This window comes from Pristiophorus japonicus, chromosome 6, assembly GCF_044704955.1.
Source record: "Pristiophorus japonicus isolate sPriJap1 chromosome 6, sPriJap1.hap1, whole genome shotgun sequence".
Classification (NCBI taxonomy): Eukaryota; Metazoa; Chordata; class Chondrichthyes; family Pristiophoridae; genus Pristiophorus; species Pristiophorus japonicus.
In genome coordinates this window covers 214,689,979-214,711,211 of record NC_091982.1, presented here as the reverse complement: position 1 = coordinate 214,711,211, position 21,233 = coordinate 214,689,979, and the positions used below count along the sequence as shown (strand labels likewise).

Below are 21,233 nucleotides of genomic sequence, written 5' to 3'. Positions count from 1 at the left end.
TCATTAAACCCAAGTTTATATCAGCAAGAATAACTCACATTTCTATTTTACCTGTAACATAGGAGAGCACAAGAGAAGACTAGAGTTAAGTCAGAGACAGGTTTTGAGGAGACCTTTTACAGCAGAGAGAGAAGTAGCCTGGCAGAGGGATTGAAGTAGGCTGTTCAGAGAATAGAGCTAACGTGGCTGAAGGCTCTGTCGCTGAAAAGTACCAGGAAATGTACAAGAGGCCAGAGTTGGAAGACCAAAGGGTGTGGGCTGGATCAAAGGACTAGAGGAGGTTGTAGAAGTAGAGAGGGGTGATGTAATGGTTTACAGATGAGGACAAAGGTTTTGAATTCATTGCTTTGAGATAGGGAGCCAATGGAAGTCAGCAAGGACAAGGGCTGAAATTTAATGAAAGAAAGGATATGGAAGGCAGAGCTTTGGACAAACTGGAATTTGTTTCCAGGGGAGCACTGGAGGGTAGCAAGAAGAATACTGGAAAAAAGGAGTCTGAAGGAAACAAAAGTGCAGATAACCGGTTCAGTGGCAGTGGGGGTGCGGTAAGAGTGAAGGTGGACAATGTTGCCAAGATGGAACTAGGCAGTTTTGATGATTGGGTAAGATTTTTTTTGCCAGAATCCGAATAGAATGACTTCAGTCTTCCTAAAGTTCAATTCAAAATAATCTGCTGATCCATGACTTAATGTCAGGTAAGCAATCTAAAAGCACAGAGGTAATTGTGGAACAATGGATCAGCATTTTCTCTTTTTTTTACAAACTAGTATTAGCTTTTTTTCAACTACTAATCATGTGATATTACATCAGCTACAAGGTGAAAGCTCAAGGTGAAACCTAGAAATGAGATGTAGACCTTCTCCTTCTCTGCAGAGCAATAGGAGAGATATGAAATCCCTTAACCCTGATTTGTCCATGACCAGAATGCAGAGGACTAATTTAAATAATATGCAAGACATATTACACCCCAAACAAGCTTCACAAATTCCATCCCTGTCTGTCACAAGAATCCACAAAGGCCTCGTTCCGTTACAACCATAACTTCCAACCCTCTTAGACAAGGGTTCTAGAAGGCACAAGAGCCTGGCAGCCTCCAAGGAAGAGGTTAGCTTCTTACCCAGGAGGGCTCTCTGTGGTACACAGACTGGCATAATTCTCGCTGGCTGCAGTAAGTTAGTACATTCTCCAACTATAGTGCCACCTTGTTCCTCCCATAGCAAATCTGTGCACGAAGTGCTTTTGTAGCATTTGCCAATATGAAATTGCCATGTGTTGGCTCCATGTGGAGCTGGGAAAATACTAATTCATCTGGGCTCAACATTCACCAACGTCTGGGTGTTCCTCCTTCTCAGAAATCCTTAAACCAAATTTCCCATGGCACCGCTGCCCCAATTAATGGATGCACACACACACACACACACACACACACACACACACACACACAACCCCCTGCCTTGATCATTTGTTTAGTACATGCATAGGTTGATATCAATAAATCAACGGCATGTCTTTACATCGTCTATGTATAAATACAATTCATTTTCCTTTAGATGCATAACTTAAGAAAAGGCAATGCTTCAGTTCCACTTCTGAAACAAAGACATTTACCACAGCAGTAAAGGGGTGCTTTGTTGCTATTCCTACTGGCAGCAACATTCAGTTACTGAAAGAACACTGATGGCATTAGATTTTTAGAATACTATTTTTCTTCCATAAATGGGCATGCTCACTGTGGCAGGTAGGTTGTTTCCAGCAAACAACCACAATAAACTGAGCACTACACAACAAAAGTTGCCCCAGCAACCACACTGCCACCCATGAACAGGAAATTTAAACTACACAATTAGTTCCTGTACTTGCTGGTTTAGACAGAATTTCTGACTTTTAAATTAAATCTGAATTGGTTGGGATGTGTTTCTACATTAGAAGCACAATATAAATGCAAATGATTGCTGTTATTGTGACAACATGTGACTACATGCTGCATCAACTTAATCTACAATAAATCTACTCCATTTTTATTAATTGTTTTCTAAAAAATTTATAATTCTTCAAAAGTATTTGAAATCACTCCTATTTATCCTCATGCTGCCTGTATCCTAACCCACACCAACTCACACTTGCCCATCACCCCTGTGCTTGCATCGACTGCCAGTCACCCAACAGCTCAAATTTAAAAGTCTCATCTTCATGTTTAAATCTCTTTATGGCCTCGCCCCTCCCTATCTGAGTGCTACAACCACTGCCCCCTCCCCCCGCCAAACTCTTCATTCATCACGTGTGCGTTACCTCCACCCTTGGCTCCACCATTGGTGTCTGTACCTTCAACCACTGATATTCACACTTTTGAATTCCCTCCCTACACCTCTCCACTTCCCGCTTCTCCTTTAAAACTCTCCTTGAAATCCACTTCCTTGATCAAGTTTTTAGTCACCACTCATAATCTCTCCTTCTATGACTTTTATTTTTTTCATTACACCTTTGTGAAGCCCTTTTGGACATTTTTCTACATTAAAGTCATTATATAAATGTAAGTTGATCTTGTTGTACCTTATACACAAAAGACATGCCAAGAATCCTTTGGATAAGATATTTATTCAAAGGGCAGAGCCAACGAAATAACGAAAGTGACACTCCTGTGTTATTAATGAGGTCTGCTCACATCAAAGGTCTTTTGTGTATTCTCCAGTTATAGTTTTCTGGAGTTTCATTAATGACTCACTCGAGAAGTTTGACAAATATTTTAATCCATTTGTAACTTATTTATTATTGCAGAAATCGGTAACTGCTTGGCTGCTCTTTTGTGCATGCATCTCCTGCTGTATGCAAGCAGTGATTGATTCTGTTCACATACCTAGTACCGGACCTTCAGCTATAATCATACCATTTGTATTCAATTAAGTTAGAAATTCCCATGACTTTTACATTGGAGTCGCATGCTTAAGTTTAATAGCTTAACTCATGCTGAATTCCCTTTACACCCTACCGTTTACAGGAATGTTAGGATTTCTTTCCAATAATATTTAAAATATTAAAAGTGAATGCAAGGTAATTCAATAGCACATTATTTATACAAAACTATTGCTTGAAGAAATCATTTTCTTTTGCTTCTCCTCAATTTTCTCCTCTTTCCCCAATTCTCCTGAATGTTGACTCATCTTTTATTGGTTTCTGAGACGTGGGCGTTGCTGGCAAGGCCAACATTTATTGCCCATCCTTAATTGCCCTTGAGAAGGTGGTGATGAGCCACCTTTTTGAACCACTGAAGTACAGTTCCATGTCTGACAAAAGTCTTCTATTATCTCACCCAAGTTACCACTTCATGTAAGTTATTACTTTGAATGTCAACAGTCCATTTGCTTGTTGGGAAATCACAATCAAAAACAATCCTTTCCTTGCTCAATACTGGCACCTGGTCACTTAGTTGGTGTGCGTGAACAGTAACTATGGCTGATTTTCTCATAAGCCATGGTTACCAAGGCTAATTACAACACGTTACTACCGCATGATTTCCTGGCACAGACACAATGGGCTGCATGGCGTTCTTCTGTCCCGTAAATATCTATGATTCTATGATTTATATACTGAAGTAGAAGTCCTTGAGGGATTTATGATATGTCAGTGTTTATTGCACAAAAGATTGGCAGTACTTTTTATTAAAACATGTTCACACAAGATAAGTTTTACAAAATGATGCAAATTGGTCAGAAGTCTAGGCTAATAAAATAGTTTACACTTATTTTAGTTTTGACTGTTGAAATACTATCTATCTGAAGATTTTAATTTTGCTATTCATTTTTATTTTAATTTTGCATTGTGAATTCAACATGCATTAGTCTTTTAAAGTAGCTTTATCAATACATTAGCCAGTGTAAAACTCTAGTGAAATTTGAGTAACTGATTTTAAAAATTGAATATGCCATGGGAGCATAACAGAAGATTAGCATTTCTAATCACGTCGCTATTCTAGTTGTACGTAACATATTGATAGCTAAGGATTGCATGTTAACATACCCAGCATTCCTACATGTTACAGTAGCACTGTATTAATTTGTTGATAAATACTGTCACCATGTGGTGTGTTCTGGAAGTTACAAGAAAAATACTTAAAAAAAAACATAACTTGCTATTAACGGAACTGAAACATAATACTCAGGGTATTGACACCAGACAGTTATTCAGTTTTGAGTGCTCTAATGGATCAGATACCAAAAATCATTTTGAAGTACTTAATAAGAAGTCTGATATTGTTCCAAGATTAGCCTTATCTAAAATAATACTGGCAAACTACTTAACTCTAAGAAGTATAAAATATAATAGCATCCAAACACGAGCTCTTTTAAACTACTTACTGCAGAAGATACAATATTGCTAGATTCAAGTGGAAACATTTCCTTTCCTTTTTTAGGGCAAAACTTTCACCTTCATTTTCGGCGGTTTTCTCGGCAGTGCAGCCATTTTTGGTTGAGAAACCGCCCGGTGAAAGTTTTCCCTTTTAGATTTTGAATGGTACCGCCCAAATCTCAAAATGCCCGCCGGAAGCAAACCACCAACATGCACCGCTGAAAAAATCGCCAGGGCGTAAGTTTGGCCTCAACGGAAGCCCGTTCAGATCACCGAGGGAACAGCCCTGTAAAAGTTGCTTAAATAGGGCGGTAGATGAATATTCTGCAAAGAAAGGCAAGTTAAAGGTTCTTTATTTTGTGTTTAATTGTAAAACGGCAATTAGCTTTAAAACTGTCTTGGGAATGTTTCTAAACTTTTAAGAAAAGTTTTCCGCCCACCCAAGGCCAAACCGCAGCCTCGGAGTAAATTTTTAAAAACATGTTAAGAACCGCCTGTTTCACTTAGTTTCGCCTTTAACTGCCAAGAATACTGATGCAAGATCCATTTTATCGGCGGGCGATTATTTTTAACTTAATTATGGAAATTTTCGGCAGCGGTACTTGCAAAACGTTAGCGGTTTTTCTGGGTGGGCAATCAGGCATTGAGGGGTTCTCGGGAAAGTCTAGCCCATGCAGTTTGTAATTTAGATCCGTGTAACTCCTTTGACTTGCATTAAAATTAATGTTATAAGAACATAAGAACATAAGAAATAGGAGCAAGAGAAGGCCATACGGCCCCTCGAGCCTGCTCCGCCATTTTATACGATCATGGCTGATCCGATCATGGACTCAGGTCCACTTCCATGCCAGCTCCCCATAACCCCTTATCGTTTAAGAAACTGTCTAATTCTGTCATAAATTTATTCAATGTCCCAGCTTCCACAGCTCTCTGAGGCAGCGAATTGCACAGATTCACAACCCTCTAAGAGAAGAAATTTCTCCTCATCTCTGTTTTAAATGGGCGACCCCTTATTCTAAGATTATGCCCTCTAGTTCGAGTCTCTCCCATCAGTGGAAACATCCTCTCTGCATCCACCTTGTCAAGCCCCCTCATAATCTTATACGTTTCAATAAGATCACCTCTCATTCTTCTGAATTCCAATGAGCAGAGGCCCAACCTACTCCACCTTTCCTCATAAGTCAAACCCCTCATCTCCGTAATCAACCTAGTGAACCTTCTCTGAACTGCCTCCAAAGCAAGTATATCTTTTCAGAAATATGGAAACCAAAACTGCACACAGTATTCCAGGTATGGCCTCACCAATACCCTGTATAACTGTAGCAAGACTTGCCTACTTTTATACTCCATCCCCTTTGCAATAAAGGCCAAGATTCCATTGGCCTTCCTGATCACTTGTTATACCTGCATACTATCCTTTTGTGTTTCATGCACAAGTACCCCCAGGTCCCGTTGTACTGCAGCACTTTGCAATCTTTCTCCATTTAAATAATAACTTGCTCTTTGATTTTTTTCTGCCAAAGTGCATGACCTCACACTTTCCAACAATATACTCCATCTGCCAAATTTTTGCCCACTCACTTAGCCTGTCTATTATGTCCTTTTGCAGATTTTTTGTGTCCTCCTCACACATGACTTTTTCTCCCATTTCTATATCATCAGCAAACTTGGCTACGTTTGTCCTTTCTTCCAAGTCATTAATATAGATTGTAAATAGTTGGGGTCCCAGCACTGATCCCTGCAGCATCCCACTAGTTACTGATTGCCAACCAGAGAATGAACCATTTATCCCAACTCTCTGTTCTCTGTTAGTTAGCCAATCCTTTATCCATGCTAATATATTACCCCCAACCCCGTGAACTTTTATCTTGTGCAGTGACCTTTTATGCGGCACCTTGTCAAATGCCTTCTAGAAGTCCAAATACACCACATCCACTTGTTCCCCTTTATCCACCCTGTTCGTTACATCCTCAAAGAATTCTAGCTAATTTGTCAAACATGACTTCCCTTTCATAAATTCATGCTGACTCTGCCTGACCTAATTTTGCTTTTCCAAATGTCCTGCTACTGCTTCTTTAATAATGGACACCAACATTTTCCCAACCACAGATGTTAGACTAACTGGTCTATAGTTTCCTTCTTTTTGTCTGCCTCCTTTTTTAAATAGGGGCGTTACATTTGCTGTTTTCCAATCTGCTGGGACCTCCCCAGAATCCAGGGAATTTTGGTAAATTACAACCAATTCATCCACAATCCCTGCCGCTACATCCATTCAAGTACTTTACAGATGTCATTCCACCTCAATAACAAAAGTATTGTATTATGGTAGTGCATTCAAATGTCTGAAGCAGCACTCAAACGAATCCATGAAAATATCTACCAAATATCCAGCAAATAACTGCTGTAAACTCAGTAAATTAGAAAGCACAGCCTTAAGGAAACAGAGAACTGAAAAGGCAGTTGAGTAAATAATTTCATATAATTTTACAGCACAGCAACAGGCTAACAGGTCTCTGCCAATGTATATGCTCCAACCTATCAACATATCCTTCTATTCCTTTCTCCCTCATGTACGAATCTAGCTTCCTCTTAAATGCTTAATTTCCTTTGCTACATGGGGTTAGAATTTCCGATGGCTTACCGCCCAGTTACTGGGCGGTATTGGCCATTATGGGCGCTAATCAGTTAAGCGGAAAATTCCCTACCTGAGTTACGCGGGCGGTTTTGAGATACCGCTGGGGAGAAGACCGCCAGCGTGCATCGTCCTCAGATCGCCCTGGCGCGATATTTGGGTCAGCGGTGACCCATAGGTAAGTGTGAAAAAAATGCCCACGAAGATCAGCGGAGCTGGGCGGTAGGTGAGTAGCTCTTCAAGAAAAAGGTTAGTAATTGTTTTTTTACTAATTATTTTAAAAATTTGTTGTGGTTGATAAGTTTAAAAGGGTCTTGGGAATTTTATTTGACTTTTTAGGGATGTATTTTGAAAAATTATTTTTGTTTTTCTGCTGTTAGGCCCAACCCGCAGCCTCGGGGTAGATTTTTATTGATTTTGAACATTTATTACCCATTTTGTTTAGGAACCGCCCAATCAACCCTAAATTGCACTTTTTCGCCCAGAATGGGGGGTGGGGTGGCAGTGCCATGTTTTTTGCTCGGAGGATTTCAAACATTTTTTGGGGGAAGTTTTCGCCGCGATAATAACCCAATCTTAGCGGTCTTTTGGGCGGCAACAGGCGCTGGCGGGCTGATAGGAAATTCTAGCCCATGATATTTTAAGTGAGTAAAATATTTTGAAATGTAGAAACCTGTTGTGTAAAAATATTGTATATTCCATACATCATAGTCATTGTTAAAGTGCATAAAGCAGGCCAGATGGGGCAGGTCTAACAAGATTGATATGGCAGGAGTGTGATATTTAAAACCCTTGTGTTATTTGGCCACATTGCAAGATACAAGTGATAAGGGCTAGAATTACCATATGTGGTGTCATGTAAGTGTCACATTGCATCAGGATGAACAAACCCATTAAAGGAGAATGTCACTATTCGGCGAGTAGAATTTAACCCTTCTCATGTCTCCCACTGACTTATTTTTTCCAACTCATAAATAATAAGGAATAACTTTGTACTGAACAGCTGCTCCACAACCACATAATCATGTGGAGAAAAACATGGGTGAAGACTTAAGGGGGTAAATGTTCTGTTTCTGTGCTTAACATTCTATGATTCCATGATCATAATGTTGTGAAGCATTTTTAATTCCTGGTACTCTAAATTCGCCCCGTCTGCACTGTGAGAAGGGAAGGGGAGAACTTAAATCACTAGGGGCAAACTGAAACAACAGTGTTCAGTTAAAGTTGTATACATGTCCTCTAAATCAACTGATATATTCAAAATCTCCACAAAATTGCTCCAGCAATTATACAATGAGTCATTTTTTCACGTACAATTGCAAATAAAAAAACACATTTAATGTTTCTAAGTAAAATTGCATTTTATTGGATAATGCAAATTTAGTGTTAGAATAAAAAGATCTACTGCACAAACATGGATAATCATCTGGACCAAACTGTTTTGTCAATCTGTCATTTGTCATGTTAGATATAATCTACACTTGGGACTGTTGGATTAATCCAATTACTTCGGTGCAAATGTCATTGCTCACAGCCTCTCTTTCTGAGTCAGCAAGTTGGAAACTAATTAGAATGAATTAATTGTTGGAAATACTGCAGCGCTTCCCTGCGTGTAAAGGAAATTAACTTTAAATACCTTGGAAAAGGTGGGGGTGGGGTAACATGTTATATTGAGGGATTATAGTTAGGAAGAGACAAGAGAAGTTAGATTTTCAAAATTAAGAAGGCTTATGATAAGTAAATAGTGATAGAATGTTTCCACTATTCAGCAAGACAGCATGAGAGGACACATTTAAAATAATCATGAAAAGAATTAAAAGGAGAGTTTAGAAAAGAAATTGCACAAAGACTCAGTTATAGTGTGGAATTGTCTGCCACAAACCATTGTTGTTCTTTTAAAGAGGAAATTTGCTAAGTTTCTTGAAAAAAAGGACACTAGTCGATCTCTTGTGGTGTTGCACATGGGAAGTCAAGACCAAGTGTAGTCTTTGGGTAAAGTGTGATTAGAGGATGCGGGATAACTGGATCAGGGCAGACACATGACATTAAGTCACTATTATAAAGTCATACATTCTGCCATTATTTTCTTATATTTTGATTTTATATTATTTGCAGTTAAATAGCAAAACATACAGAAATTTGGGAGGCAGAGTTGGATGGAGTATGTGGGCTTCAAATTTGTTTTTTAACGCCACCCATTGCCGCCGGAGAGTAGCGTCTAATGGGCGGCTAAGTCCTTATCATCGGCGGCGATTGGGTTCCTGGGCTGACTGGAAATTTAGTTGGGTGGTGGGGGTGGCAGCAAGACGTACTGCTACGCGCTTGTCTGCCACCCACATGGTGACATCATCGAGCATGCAACGCCTCCCTTGCTGCCTCGGCTACGAAATTAGATGGGTACGGTATCCTTACCGACAGGTGTCGGTACAGCCTGGGAAAGGTGGTGGGACATCGGGGATCCCGGGGCAGTGGGGTCCAGGGATCAAGGTCAGTGTTTATGTTTATTTTTTTTTGCATTTAGGTATTAATGGGATCAGTGGAGAAGTGTGGGTTTGGGTGAGGGAAAGTGTCAAAAACTTTTTTTTTTCATTTTTTTAAACTCGCATGCCGGCAGCCTACCATCAGGAAATTCGGTAGTATCCCGAGATGCTGCTCAGTTGGCACCCGAAGATGAGTGTGCAATGCCACTTTTAGCATTGCTCTCTCATCTTTGAGCGACAAAACTGAATTTTGCAGTTTGAGGCGGTACCTAACACCTGGCGTTAAAATTGGCACTCAGCCGGTGACACTGCCTCAAAAGCAGCGGGACCGAATTTCAACCCCCAAGAGTTTCTCTGCAGTAAAGGCTAAGGAGCTGAGAGATGCAAAACTTAGCTGTTACAGTGCCACCATTGGTGGGAGGGTGTAATTACAGTACAAGTTTACATTATAAGTGTGGCCATAAGCATTTATAAATTTACACAAAAGTATGACAAAAATGTAGTAACAGAAGATAAGTTTTTTTAGACTGGAAGTGTGCACAAATGTAAGATTTCTAATATATCATAGATGCTGAGCAAACAGAAGAGTGAGATTAGGCTAGCTGCTTCATGTGGAGAAAAACTTTGGCGAAGACTTGAAAGGTCAAATGGACTGTTTCTGTGCTTAACATTCTCTGATTTCATGATCATAATATTGTGAACCATTTTTAATTCAGTTCCTGGTGGTCTGCACTGTGAGAAGGGAAGGGGAGAATTTAAACTACTAGGGACATCACTGAAACAGCAGTGTATGCACAGAAATTGACAGGTCAAAGCATTCAATAGTCAGTTGGAATCATAACTTTGTTACTGGCTGTGGACTGTATTGGAAGGTCCATGTATGTCAGCAACACATAAAATAAACATTGCTGGATCTGTATGGGTAGGAAGGGAGCTTTATAGCTTGCCAGAATAAGAAGGCTGCCCATAGCATCCATACATGAACAACTGTGTGATTCTTTGTCTCCAACTGCACAGGGAAGAAACAACTCTTGAGGTTGGTCTCCATGCCATAGAGGGACTAGTGCCACCTGTAATGTAAATGTAGCTTAGCGGAATTGGTACATTAAGATGTGGACGAGGGGATGGGTGCAGATAACATTACATTCTCCATGAGTTAGATAACAGGCACATCATCAGAAATGACAGATAATTCCCTTCAGAAAAGCAGGGAAGTTCTCCTCGTGTCATGGCCAACATATACCCTTAACCAAAATGTAAAACAGTTGACCTGATCATTTATCTCATTGCTGTTTGTGGGACCTTGGTATGTACAAATTGGCTGCCACATTTTCTACATTACAACAGTGATTATACTTCAAAAGTACTTAATTGTCGATAAAGCATTTGGGAATTCCTGAGGTCATGCAAGGCGCTATATAAATCCAAGTTTTTCTTTCATTTCTTGCTCCAGGGAGTTTTAAGGTAAAGCAGTTCTGTTCTTCTAGAGCCTTATTTAATCCACGGTTAATAATTGTTATAAATGTGCCAGATTTTAACATTACTTGATGATTCAATGGCAGTGATGAAACTTTAGCACAGAATTACTCTTCAATTTATGAGTACATGATACAGAGGTTATGTGAAATACAAGGGCTACAACTATACAGTTATGTATTATGGACAGAGACTGGTGGAAAAATTCCCATCTCTTTGTCTGACTTTGCTTAGGTAGTGTAAATAATGACTGATGATAATTTTTGTAATAAATGACACTCAGTATATGTGTTGGAATTGCAACTTTTTAGTATCTGGGCAATGCATTGCATACACTTCAGGAGATGGCAATCTGTCTCAGTAATCCTGATTTTAGTGGGGGGCTGTGGGACAAACAGAGAGTATACATTGAGTAATAATATACATGCTGCCGATGGTCTAGACCAATCCCATCCTAGATCGGTTATGGTCGGATTAAACACTGACAAAAGTGTAAAGTAGTTATTGAAAACACTTAGCACTTTTCTATCCACATTTTAAAAAGGAAACATAAGATTTCAGTCTGAGATGTACGGTATTTCCATATCTTAGATAGCATGCTGATCATAACTTTCAACAATATAACCAAAGTTAGTTTATTTATTTCTGGTGTTAAGGGAAGGCTAGAGGATTGGCATAGAAATGAAAGGGCATTCACAAAAAGAGCAGAGAGAAAAACTTACCACAGCCTTGAAGAAGTGGAAAAAAGGAAAAATTCTGCATTAAAAGAAGTATATACATTGCTACCAAGGTTAACCAAACAAGTAAGCAATACTACACCCAATTTATTGGTGAGAATAAACATTGATATTTCTATGGTTTGACAGTATTTGCAATGGTTATACTTTACACATTCCAAAAGCTAAATATGATTGAATTAGATAGTTAGGCAAAGAGAAGCTTAGAACTGTATTGGAGAAAAGTGCACTGAGTTAACTACTTGTTGCAGTGTGTTATGAATACAGTGACATATACTATAATACCTCAGTTATAATATTGAAGAGTTTGTGTCATCAGGAGGTTGAACTTGAACTGCTTGTTATCAAATACTCTGTTGGTATCCTTAGAGCTCGGAATAACTCACATTATCTAATTTTCCCCCCCTATAACTAGGCCTAATAAAAATGCCACTTTTACAAGGGTATTCACACAGGAAATCACAATCTCCTACTTGAAGACCACAATCTCCAACCATATCAAAGTGTGAACTGTACCAAAAATTTGTGGCATTAGAGAGAGGGAGAAAGCAGGAGGTCGCTATAGAGTGAGGCTAAGAATAAGCAAGAGGAAAGAAGAATCAATGTCTGTGTCTTAACCATCCCACTGTAGCCTATTTCATAGATGCAGTTTATGTTTTTGATGTGAGTGGACGCCTCAAGTATATGACTTATCTCCGAAAACCTCACACATCTGATTTGTGCAACGTAGACAGCTTTGCCTGTAGTTGTTCAAGTACATCTCGGTTATTCTGGGACAGAACTGTTACTACAGTGAAAAGCTGAGAGCCGATATTATTTTCCCAAGTACTAAGATAGATATGGGAAGATATGATTTAGAACCTTGAAACAAATCAGTGAAAGCAGAAATGTTGTTTAAATTAGATTTTAAAAAACATGGAACAAGAGAACATAACTTAACTATTCCGTATATCCAACTTCTACTTACAGAAGGCCATCAATATAGAGAAGTAACCGTAATTGGGTGCATTGAATGAACGAACTGTTAACTTAAGAAAAGGTTTGCAGGGCTTGATGGACCAGATGGTCTATTCCTGCCCATCATTTTCATATGTTCATTTTTGATGTAGATGACTCACCTACTGAATGATTTGTGTAGCCTCTCTTAATCATTGGTGCAGAACTCTGAATCATAGCACATGAACTAAATATATCTCTCTTGTTCCTCATTTTCTAAACATTCCAATGCAAAATGGAGTACAGGTGCGACGTCCAAAATCCAGAGTTCCGGAATCCGGAATATTCCGGAATCAGGACACCGGACCGATCTGTGGTGGGGTTGTCCGGAAACCGGAAATGTTCCGAAATCTGGACTCCCCCGCCTTGGTGGCCCGACCTCCAGCCACCCGACCTCGCCTCAGCCCGAACTCCACGGCCTCCAGCCACCCGACCTTCCCCCACCTCGGCCCGACCTCGCCTGGCCATTCCAACGCCGCGGCCCGACCTCCAACCGCCCGACCTCGCCTCTGCCCGACCTCCAGCCGTCCGACCTCCCCCTGCCTCAGCCCGACCCCGCTGTGGCCTGAACTCTGGCCACCCGACCTCCCCCAGCCTCGGCCCGCCTGACCTCCCCCAGCCTCTGCGCGACCTTGGCCCGGCCTCCCCCGATCTCCCCCGGGCTCAGCCCAACCAACAGCCACCGGCCCGACCAATCCCACCCCCCCCCCACCCCCGACTTCTGACGGCCCAACCGACCTCCCCTACCTCCCTTCCTCGGCCAAGGCAAAAACCTTTCGAAATCCGTAAAAAACTGGAATCCGGAACGGCCTCGGTCCCGAGGTTTCCGGATTTCAGACATCACACTTGTAATAGTTCTTATTCTAATTAGATTTTCCATTTCATTGAATTAAGATTCTTAGCTGGCAATGTCTTTATGACTAATACAAACAATAAATAGTTTCAATTCAATTTAAAATCATGGGCTAAACATTCGCCGATCTTGCGACCGGTTTTTCGGCGATATTTCGCCGCGAAAAACGGCGAACCGGGAAATTCGGAGAAATCTTGCACCGGCGCTTTTCAAATACCACTGGAGGAGCGCCGCCATGCAAGACTCGAAATATCGCTTTCGCCAATAATTTGTCTCTGAGCACACCCGTATTTAGGACGAAAAAAAATGCCAAGGAAAAAACTGCATTGCAGTCCTTGGATCAGCAGTAAGTATGAAGACCTGCAAAAAAGGTAAGTGAAATTTTTTTTTTTTAATTCTTTTGCAGCAATTCGCTAGTTAAGTGTCTTTTGAATATTTTATGATTTTTTTATTTTTTGTGTTTTGCAATTTATGTTTAGGTGTTTTTCCCCCCTTCCCTAGGCCCAACTCGCAGCAGTATCGGCCTCGGAGTAAAGTTGGCGAGGATCGCGGTTTGCAGCACGAATTCTCGTGCAACGCCGATTTTTACCGCTGCACAAATTGAAGCTCAAATTTACTGCTTTATAGCCATTGCATTGCCATAACGATAATTTAGGCGAAAAAATACAATTATGGCCGAGAACCAAATTTCTAGCCCCATGATTTTTGTGAAGCATAAGAAATGTTTGGAGAAGAACAAATTACACAGATTGCATTATACAAACTCTTATTTTACTTTCAACACTAATGATTTATACAGCTCCGAGAGAGAACTTACTGAGGAGTGATGCTCAGTGCAGTTTATTAAAAAAAACTGTTTTCTATCTTTACAATGGACAAAGGTTATCTGCTCAAGGTAATAAAAAGCAAAAATCCAAATTGCATCAGGTTTTCAGCTACTGAATGGTGCAATTTGTGGATTCTATTCGGAAATGGGCTGCACACATCACATTTTAGCCTGGTCAAAATATCAAGGGAACTTACTGTTGTTATGGTCACTACCTAGACCAGACCTAGGTGTTATTACACTTACACTAACTTTCCAGACCTATTATTAGATCATGTACTACTTTTAAGATGCTGGTTCATGAAGATATTGCAGAAGCTTCTAGTTATTTAACATTGTGCTCCATAATGACAAGGTCATTATTCAAAGTACTCACTTGTGATGAGCAACAATAGTTCACACAGAATCTGATGTTAGTTTCTGAAACTGCATCAAATGATACAGTACTTCAATATTCTATCTGGAAATAGAACTGATTGGGAAGTTTCTCAGAGATTATAGCTTCTGTGTTATCATGGGTCAATAGAATTTAGCACAGAAACAAAATGTCCACTCTAGAAGATAACGAAGATAGCTGAAGAAATACAATCTACGTTTAGGAACAGTGTTTCATTAAGTATTTCAAATTTTATATGAAAAAATAAGCGTAAAGTACAATCAAAATATTTATAAAAGCAATTCATGCAGACTGTATGGGCCCAAGTTTCCACACGCGCCTAGAACGGCGCAGTCCCGACCTGAACGCCCGTTTTTCGCGCCACAAAGTGCGCCTAAAAAAATCCTCGGTATTCTCCACCTCCCTGCAGGTCCTCTGGCCCTCAGCGTAGCGCAGCACGAGCTGTGGGGGGGTGGAGCCAGGTCCCTGCGCTGAAAACAGTGCCGGGACCTCTGCACATGCGCGCTACAGTGGGCACGCAAGTGTAGTAGCTCCAGGCGCCCGAAACTGTGTGGGAGGGACCCGAAGCACGCAGCCCCTAGCCCTGGCCGAATGGCCTCACTGAGGCTGCGTGAATAAGGCTACTCCCACGGCCAGCTCCTGCTCCCACCCCCCCTACCCCCGACCAGACCTGACACCCGATCCCCCTCCCCCCCACTGCCTCCGGACCGGACCCTACACCCGCTCCCCCCCCACCCCCACCTCCCCACGGACTGGACCCGACCCAATTCACACTCCCGCTCCCACCCCCACCCCTCCGGACCGGACCCGACCCGACTCCCGCTCCCTCCCCGACTGGACCCGATCCGACCCGACTCCCGCTCCCGCCCCCCCGACCCGACTCCCGCTCCCCCCCCGCCTCTGGACCCGACCCGACTCCCACTTCCGCTCCCCCCCCCCCCGCCTCCAGACCCGACCCGATTCCCGCTCCCGCTCCCCCCCCGACTGGACCCAACCTGACCCCCCGCTCCGCCCCCCCCACTGGATCCGACCTGACCTCCCCCTCCCCGACCTGACCTCCCCCTCCCTCTCTCCCCCCGCTCTCTCTCCCTCCCTCCCCCTCTCTCTCTCCCTCCCTCCCCCCCTCTCTCCCTCCCTCCGTCCCCCCCTCTCTCTCCCTCCCTCCCCCCGACCCGAACGGAACCGAACCTCCCCAACCCGACCCAATGCCACCTACCTGTAAATCTGGTGCTGGGGACGGGCCCTGCCCGAAGTTTCGGGCCGGCCCGTTCAGCCTTCGGTCCCGAAAGGCCTGCCTGAAGCACTTTCACACAGGTAGGAAGATGGTTTATTTAATCTTTTCTTTGCTTATAAATGTTTATTCAGGTTGGATTTATTTGTATAATATTTGTATAAGTATAAATAAGGATTTATTATAGAATTTAATGACTTCCCTTCCCCCTCCCCCCCCCCCCCACCTTGTTCTGGACGCCTAATTTGTAACCTGCGCCTGATTTTTTAATGTGTAGAACAGGTTTTTTCAGTTCTACAAAAATCTTCACTTGCTCCATTCTAAGTTAGTTTGGAGTACGTTTTCACTGTGGAAACTTTCAAATCAGGCGTCAGTGGCCGGACACGCCCCCTTTTGAAGAAAAAATTCTGTTCCAAAGTGGAACTGTTCTACCTGACTGGAACTGCAGAAAAAAAAATGTGGAGAATTGCGATTTCTAAGATAGTCCGTTCTCCACCAGTTGCTCCTAAAAATCAGGCGCAAATCATGTGGAAACTTGGGCTCCTATATATCAGGGTGCAGGTAATCATAAAATTACTGCTATAGATGCAAAATAACACAGTAAGAAACATTTATTGCATTTTAAACAAACTATTTAAAATTGCATTTGAAATTGGGCTTAATGTAAAATGCATTCATAATCTTCACTGCTATTCAAAGCACACAAATGAACGAAAACAATGTCCAGAACCAAGAATTATATTCAGTGTCACATTATCACATTGCACTTACCTGTCCATAAAAAGCGACTCTGTAGTATCTTCCAAACAAACGCTTTTCCGAATGTACTACCTCTGTGATCTTAAGATAGGATCGATGAATGTTGTAATATAGTTCTGACAATCTCTGTGGTGAATGAAATGTTTCTTTAAATATTTTATATCTGGGGAAAAATCTGCATTACTGACTTACAAGAATAGTCCCCTATCCATGGTTTGACAGCATGGGTAATGCTCACAACCATTAACATGTAACAACACAACAGAAGAAGTGGTGCGAATCAGATGAAACTTCTGTAAGACGCTTGTTTATTAATAAGATTTGTCAGTATTAAACAAAGATCTCAAATTGTAGTACATACATTAGTATACACATATTAGAAAAGGATAGATTCCTGTTCCATTGCCCAGCAGCTCATATTAAAAATACAAACTTATTTTTCATTCCACACATACATATGGACACAACACAAATTTCATAGAATCATCTCGCACAGAATAAGGCCAGTTGTGTACAGACCTCCAAACAGTAGTAGTGATGTTGGGGAGGGCATCAAACATGAAATTAGGGGTGCGTGCAATAAAGGTGCAGCAGTTATAATGGGTGACTTTAATATGCACATAGATTGGGCTAACCAAACTGGAAGCAATACGGTGGAGGAGGATTTTCTGGAGTGCATAAGGGATGGTTTTTTAGACCAATATGTCGAGGAACCAACTAGGGGGGAGGCCATCTTAGACTGGGTGTTATGTAATGAGAGAGGATTAATTAGCAATCTCGTTGTGCGAGGTCCCTTGGGGAAGAGTGACCATAATATGGTGGAATTCTGCATTGGGATGGAGAATGAAACAGTTAATTCAGAGACCATGGTCCAGAACTTAAAGAAGGCTAACTTTGAAGGTATGAGGCGTGAATTGGCTGGGATGGATTGGCGAATGATACTTAAGGGGTTGACTGTGGATGGGCAATGGCAGACATTTAGAGACCGCATGGATGAACTACAACAATTGTACATTCCTGACTGGCATAAAAATAAAAAAGGGAAGGTGGCTCAACCGTGGCTATCAAGGGAAATCAGGGATAGTATTAAAGCCAAGGAAGTGGCATACAAATTGGCCAGAAATAGCAGCGAACCTGGGGACTGGGAGAAATTTAGAACTCAGCAGAGGAGGACAAAGGGTTTGATTAGGGCAGGGAAAATGGAGTATGAGAAGAAGCTTGCAGGGAACATTAAGACGGATTGCAAAAGTTTCTATAGATATGTAAAGAGAAAAAAGTTAGTAAAGACAAACGTAGGTCTGCTGCAGTCAGAATCAGGGGAAGTCATAACGGGGAACAAAGAAATGGCGGACCAATTGAACAAGTACTTTGGTTCGGTATTCACGAAGGAGGACACGAACAACTTTCCGGTTATAAAAGGGGTCGGGGGGCCTAGTAAGGAGGAGGAACTGAGGGAAATCCTTATTAGCCGGGAAATTGTGTTGGGGAAATTGATGGGATTGAAGGCCGATAAATCCCCAGGGCCTGATGGACTGCATCCCAGAGTACTTAAGGAGGTGGCCTTGGAAATAGTGGATGCGTTGACAGTCATTTTCCAACATTCCATTGACTCTGGATCAGTTCCTATGGAGTGGAGGGTAGCCAATGTAACCCCACTTTTTAAAAAAAGGAGGGAGAGAGAAAACAGGGAATTATAGACTGGTCAGCCTGACATCGGTAGTGGGTAAAATGATGGAATCAATTATTAAGGATGTCATAGCAGTGCATTTGGAAAGAGGTGACATGATAGGTCCAAGTCAGCATGGATTTGTGAAAGGGAAATCATGCTTGACAAATCTTCTGGAATTTTTTGAGGATGTTTCCAGTAGAGTGGATAAGGGAGAACCAGTTGATGTGGTATATTTGGACTTTCAGAAGGCGTTCGACAAGGTACCACACAAGAGATTGATGTGCAAAGTTAGAGCACATGGGATTGGGGGATAGTGTACTGACATGGATTGAGAACTGGTTGTCAGACAGGAAGCAAAGAGTAGGAGTAAATGGGTACTTTTCAGAATGGCAGGCAGTGACTAGCGGGGTACCGCAAGGTTCTGTGCTGGGGCCCCAGCTGTTTACACTGTACATTAATGATTTAGATGAGGGGATTAAATGTAGTATCTCCAAATTTGCGGATGACACTAAGTTGGGTGGCAGTGTGAGCTGCGAGGAGGATGCTGTGAGGCTGCAGAGCGACTTGGATAGGTTAGGTGAGTGGGCAAATGCATGGCAGATGAAGTATAATGTGGATAAATGTGAGGTTATCCACTTTGGTGGTAAAAACAGAGAGACAGACTATTATCTGAATGGTGACAGATTAGGAAAAGGGGACGTGCAAAGAGACCTGGGTGTCATGGTACATCAGTCATTGAAGGTTGGCATGCAGGTGCAGCAGGCGGTTAAGAAAGCAAATGGCATGTTGGCCTTCATAGCAAGGGGATTTGAGTACAGGGGCAGGGAGGTGTTGCTACAGTTGTACAGGGCATTGGTGAGGCCACACCTGGAGTATTGTGTACAGTTTTGGTCTCCTAACCTGAGGAAGGACATTCTTGCTATTGAGGGAGTGCAGCGAAGGTTCACCAGACTGATTCCCGGGATGGCGGGACTGACCTATCAAGAAAGACTGGATCAACTGGGCTTGTATTCACTGGAGTTCAGAAGAATGAGAGGGGACCTCATAGAAACATTTAAAATTCTGACGGGGTTAGGCAGGTTAGATGCAGGAAGAATGTTCCCAATGTTGGGGAAGTCCAGAACCAGAGGTCACAGTCTAAGGATAAGGGGTAAGCCATTTAGGACCGAGATGCGGAGGAACTTCTTCACCCAGAGAGTGGTGAACCTGTGGAATTCTCTACCACAGAAAGTTGTTGAGGCCAATTCACTAAATATATTCAAAAAGGAGTTAGATGAGGTCCTTACTACTAGGGGGATCAAGGGGTATGGCGAGAAAGCAGGAATGGGGTACTGAAGTTGAATGTTCAGCCATGAACTCATTGAATGGCGGTGCAGGCTAGAAGGGCCGAATGGCCTACTCCTGCACCTATTTTCTATGTTTCTATGTTTCTATAACTCTTTCGAAAAATTATCCAATTAGTCTCACTTCCCTGCTCTTTTCCCATAGCCCTACAAATGTTTCCTTTTCACGTATATATCTAATTCCTTTTGAAAGTTACTGAATCTGCTTCCACCATTCTTTCAGGCAGTGTATTCCAGATCATAAGCACTCATTTGTAAAAAAGATTCTCCTCATCTCCCTCCTGGTTCTTTTGTCAATTATCTTAAATTGGTGTCCTTTGGTTACTGACCAAACTAAAATTGGTAGATTTTTTTTTAATTAGTCAAAAGAGGTGTTTAGATTTTGCCTGAGAAGTATGGAGAGCTGAGGAGAGAGAGAGGGAAATAGAGTGCAAGAGAAACAGAAATAGAGAGGGAGAGAAAGAGAGAGAGAGAGAATGTATATTAAAAAATGACAGCAATTTATAAAATTTTATGCTGGTTGCCTGAAGGAGTTCCTTCAGATTTAATAAGATCGTTCTTTAATTTCCTTTCATCTTGCAGTGCTAAGAAATATTTCAGACTAAACTCTCAAACCTAAGAGAAACTCCCTCAGGCATCATTATAAATCTATATTAAAGGTCTAAGTTCCCTATCTCCAGCAAATATAGCTTGTGATGCGAGAAAATAATTTCATGGTCAAAAAAACATGCAATTATGGATGCATATTAGTCAAAAAAGTTCCTTTTTGGAAAAGCACAGATCATGTTATCAAATACTGATAAGCAAAGATTACAATGTACCTTAAAATCTCTCTTTTTCTCATAAACCAAAATAACAGGCTTGTAGACATCTGCAATAAGTTCATGCCGTTCAGACTTCCAAAGGTAATCAATACATGCTTCCAGCTGCTCCACGAGAGTATCCTTTTCACAAAGAAATAAAATATAGAATTAATATCTTCTTAACCTTGAAATTTACATTAACATAGAAACATAGAAAATAGGTGCAGGAGTAGGCCATTCGGCCCTTCGAGCCTGCACCACCATTCAATATGATAATGGCTGATCATGCAATTTCAGTACCCCATTCCTGCTTTCTCTCCATACCCCTTGATCCCTTTAGCCATAAGGGCCACATCTAACTCCCTTTTGAATATAACTAACGAACTGGCCTCAACAACTTTCTGTGGTAGAGAATTCCACAGGTTCACAATTCTCTGAGTGAAGAAGTTTCTCCTCATCTCGGTCCTAAATGGCTTACCCCTTATCCTTAGACTGTGACTCCTGGTTCTAGACTTCCCCAACATCGGGAACATTCATCCTGCATCTAACCTGTCCAATCCCATCAGAATTTTATATGTTTCTATGAAATCCCCTCTCATTCTTCTAAATTCCAGTGAATATAAGCCTAGTTGATCCAGTCTTTCTTCATATGTCAGTCCTGCCATCCCGGGAATCAGTCAGGTGAAC

At 41.6% G+C, this 21,233-nt stretch overlaps 1 protein-coding gene across 1 annotated transcript in view; it reads right to left on the bottom strand.

Moving 5' to 3' along the window:
• Positions 1 to 21,233, bottom strand: part of dock10 (dedicator of cytokinesis 10) — a 316,489-nt gene that overhangs the window by 23,793 nt on the left and 271,463 nt on the right. The window contains exons 48-49 of the mRNA XM_070883587.1: positions 20,565 to 20,687; positions 16,744 to 16,857 (exon numbers count right to left, since the gene is read on the bottom strand). Coding sequence (XP_070739688.1) covers positions 16,744 to 16,857; positions 20,565 to 20,687 — 237 coding nt within the window. The remainder of the gene's footprint in view (positions 1 to 16,743; positions 16,858 to 20,564; positions 20,688 to 21,233) is intronic.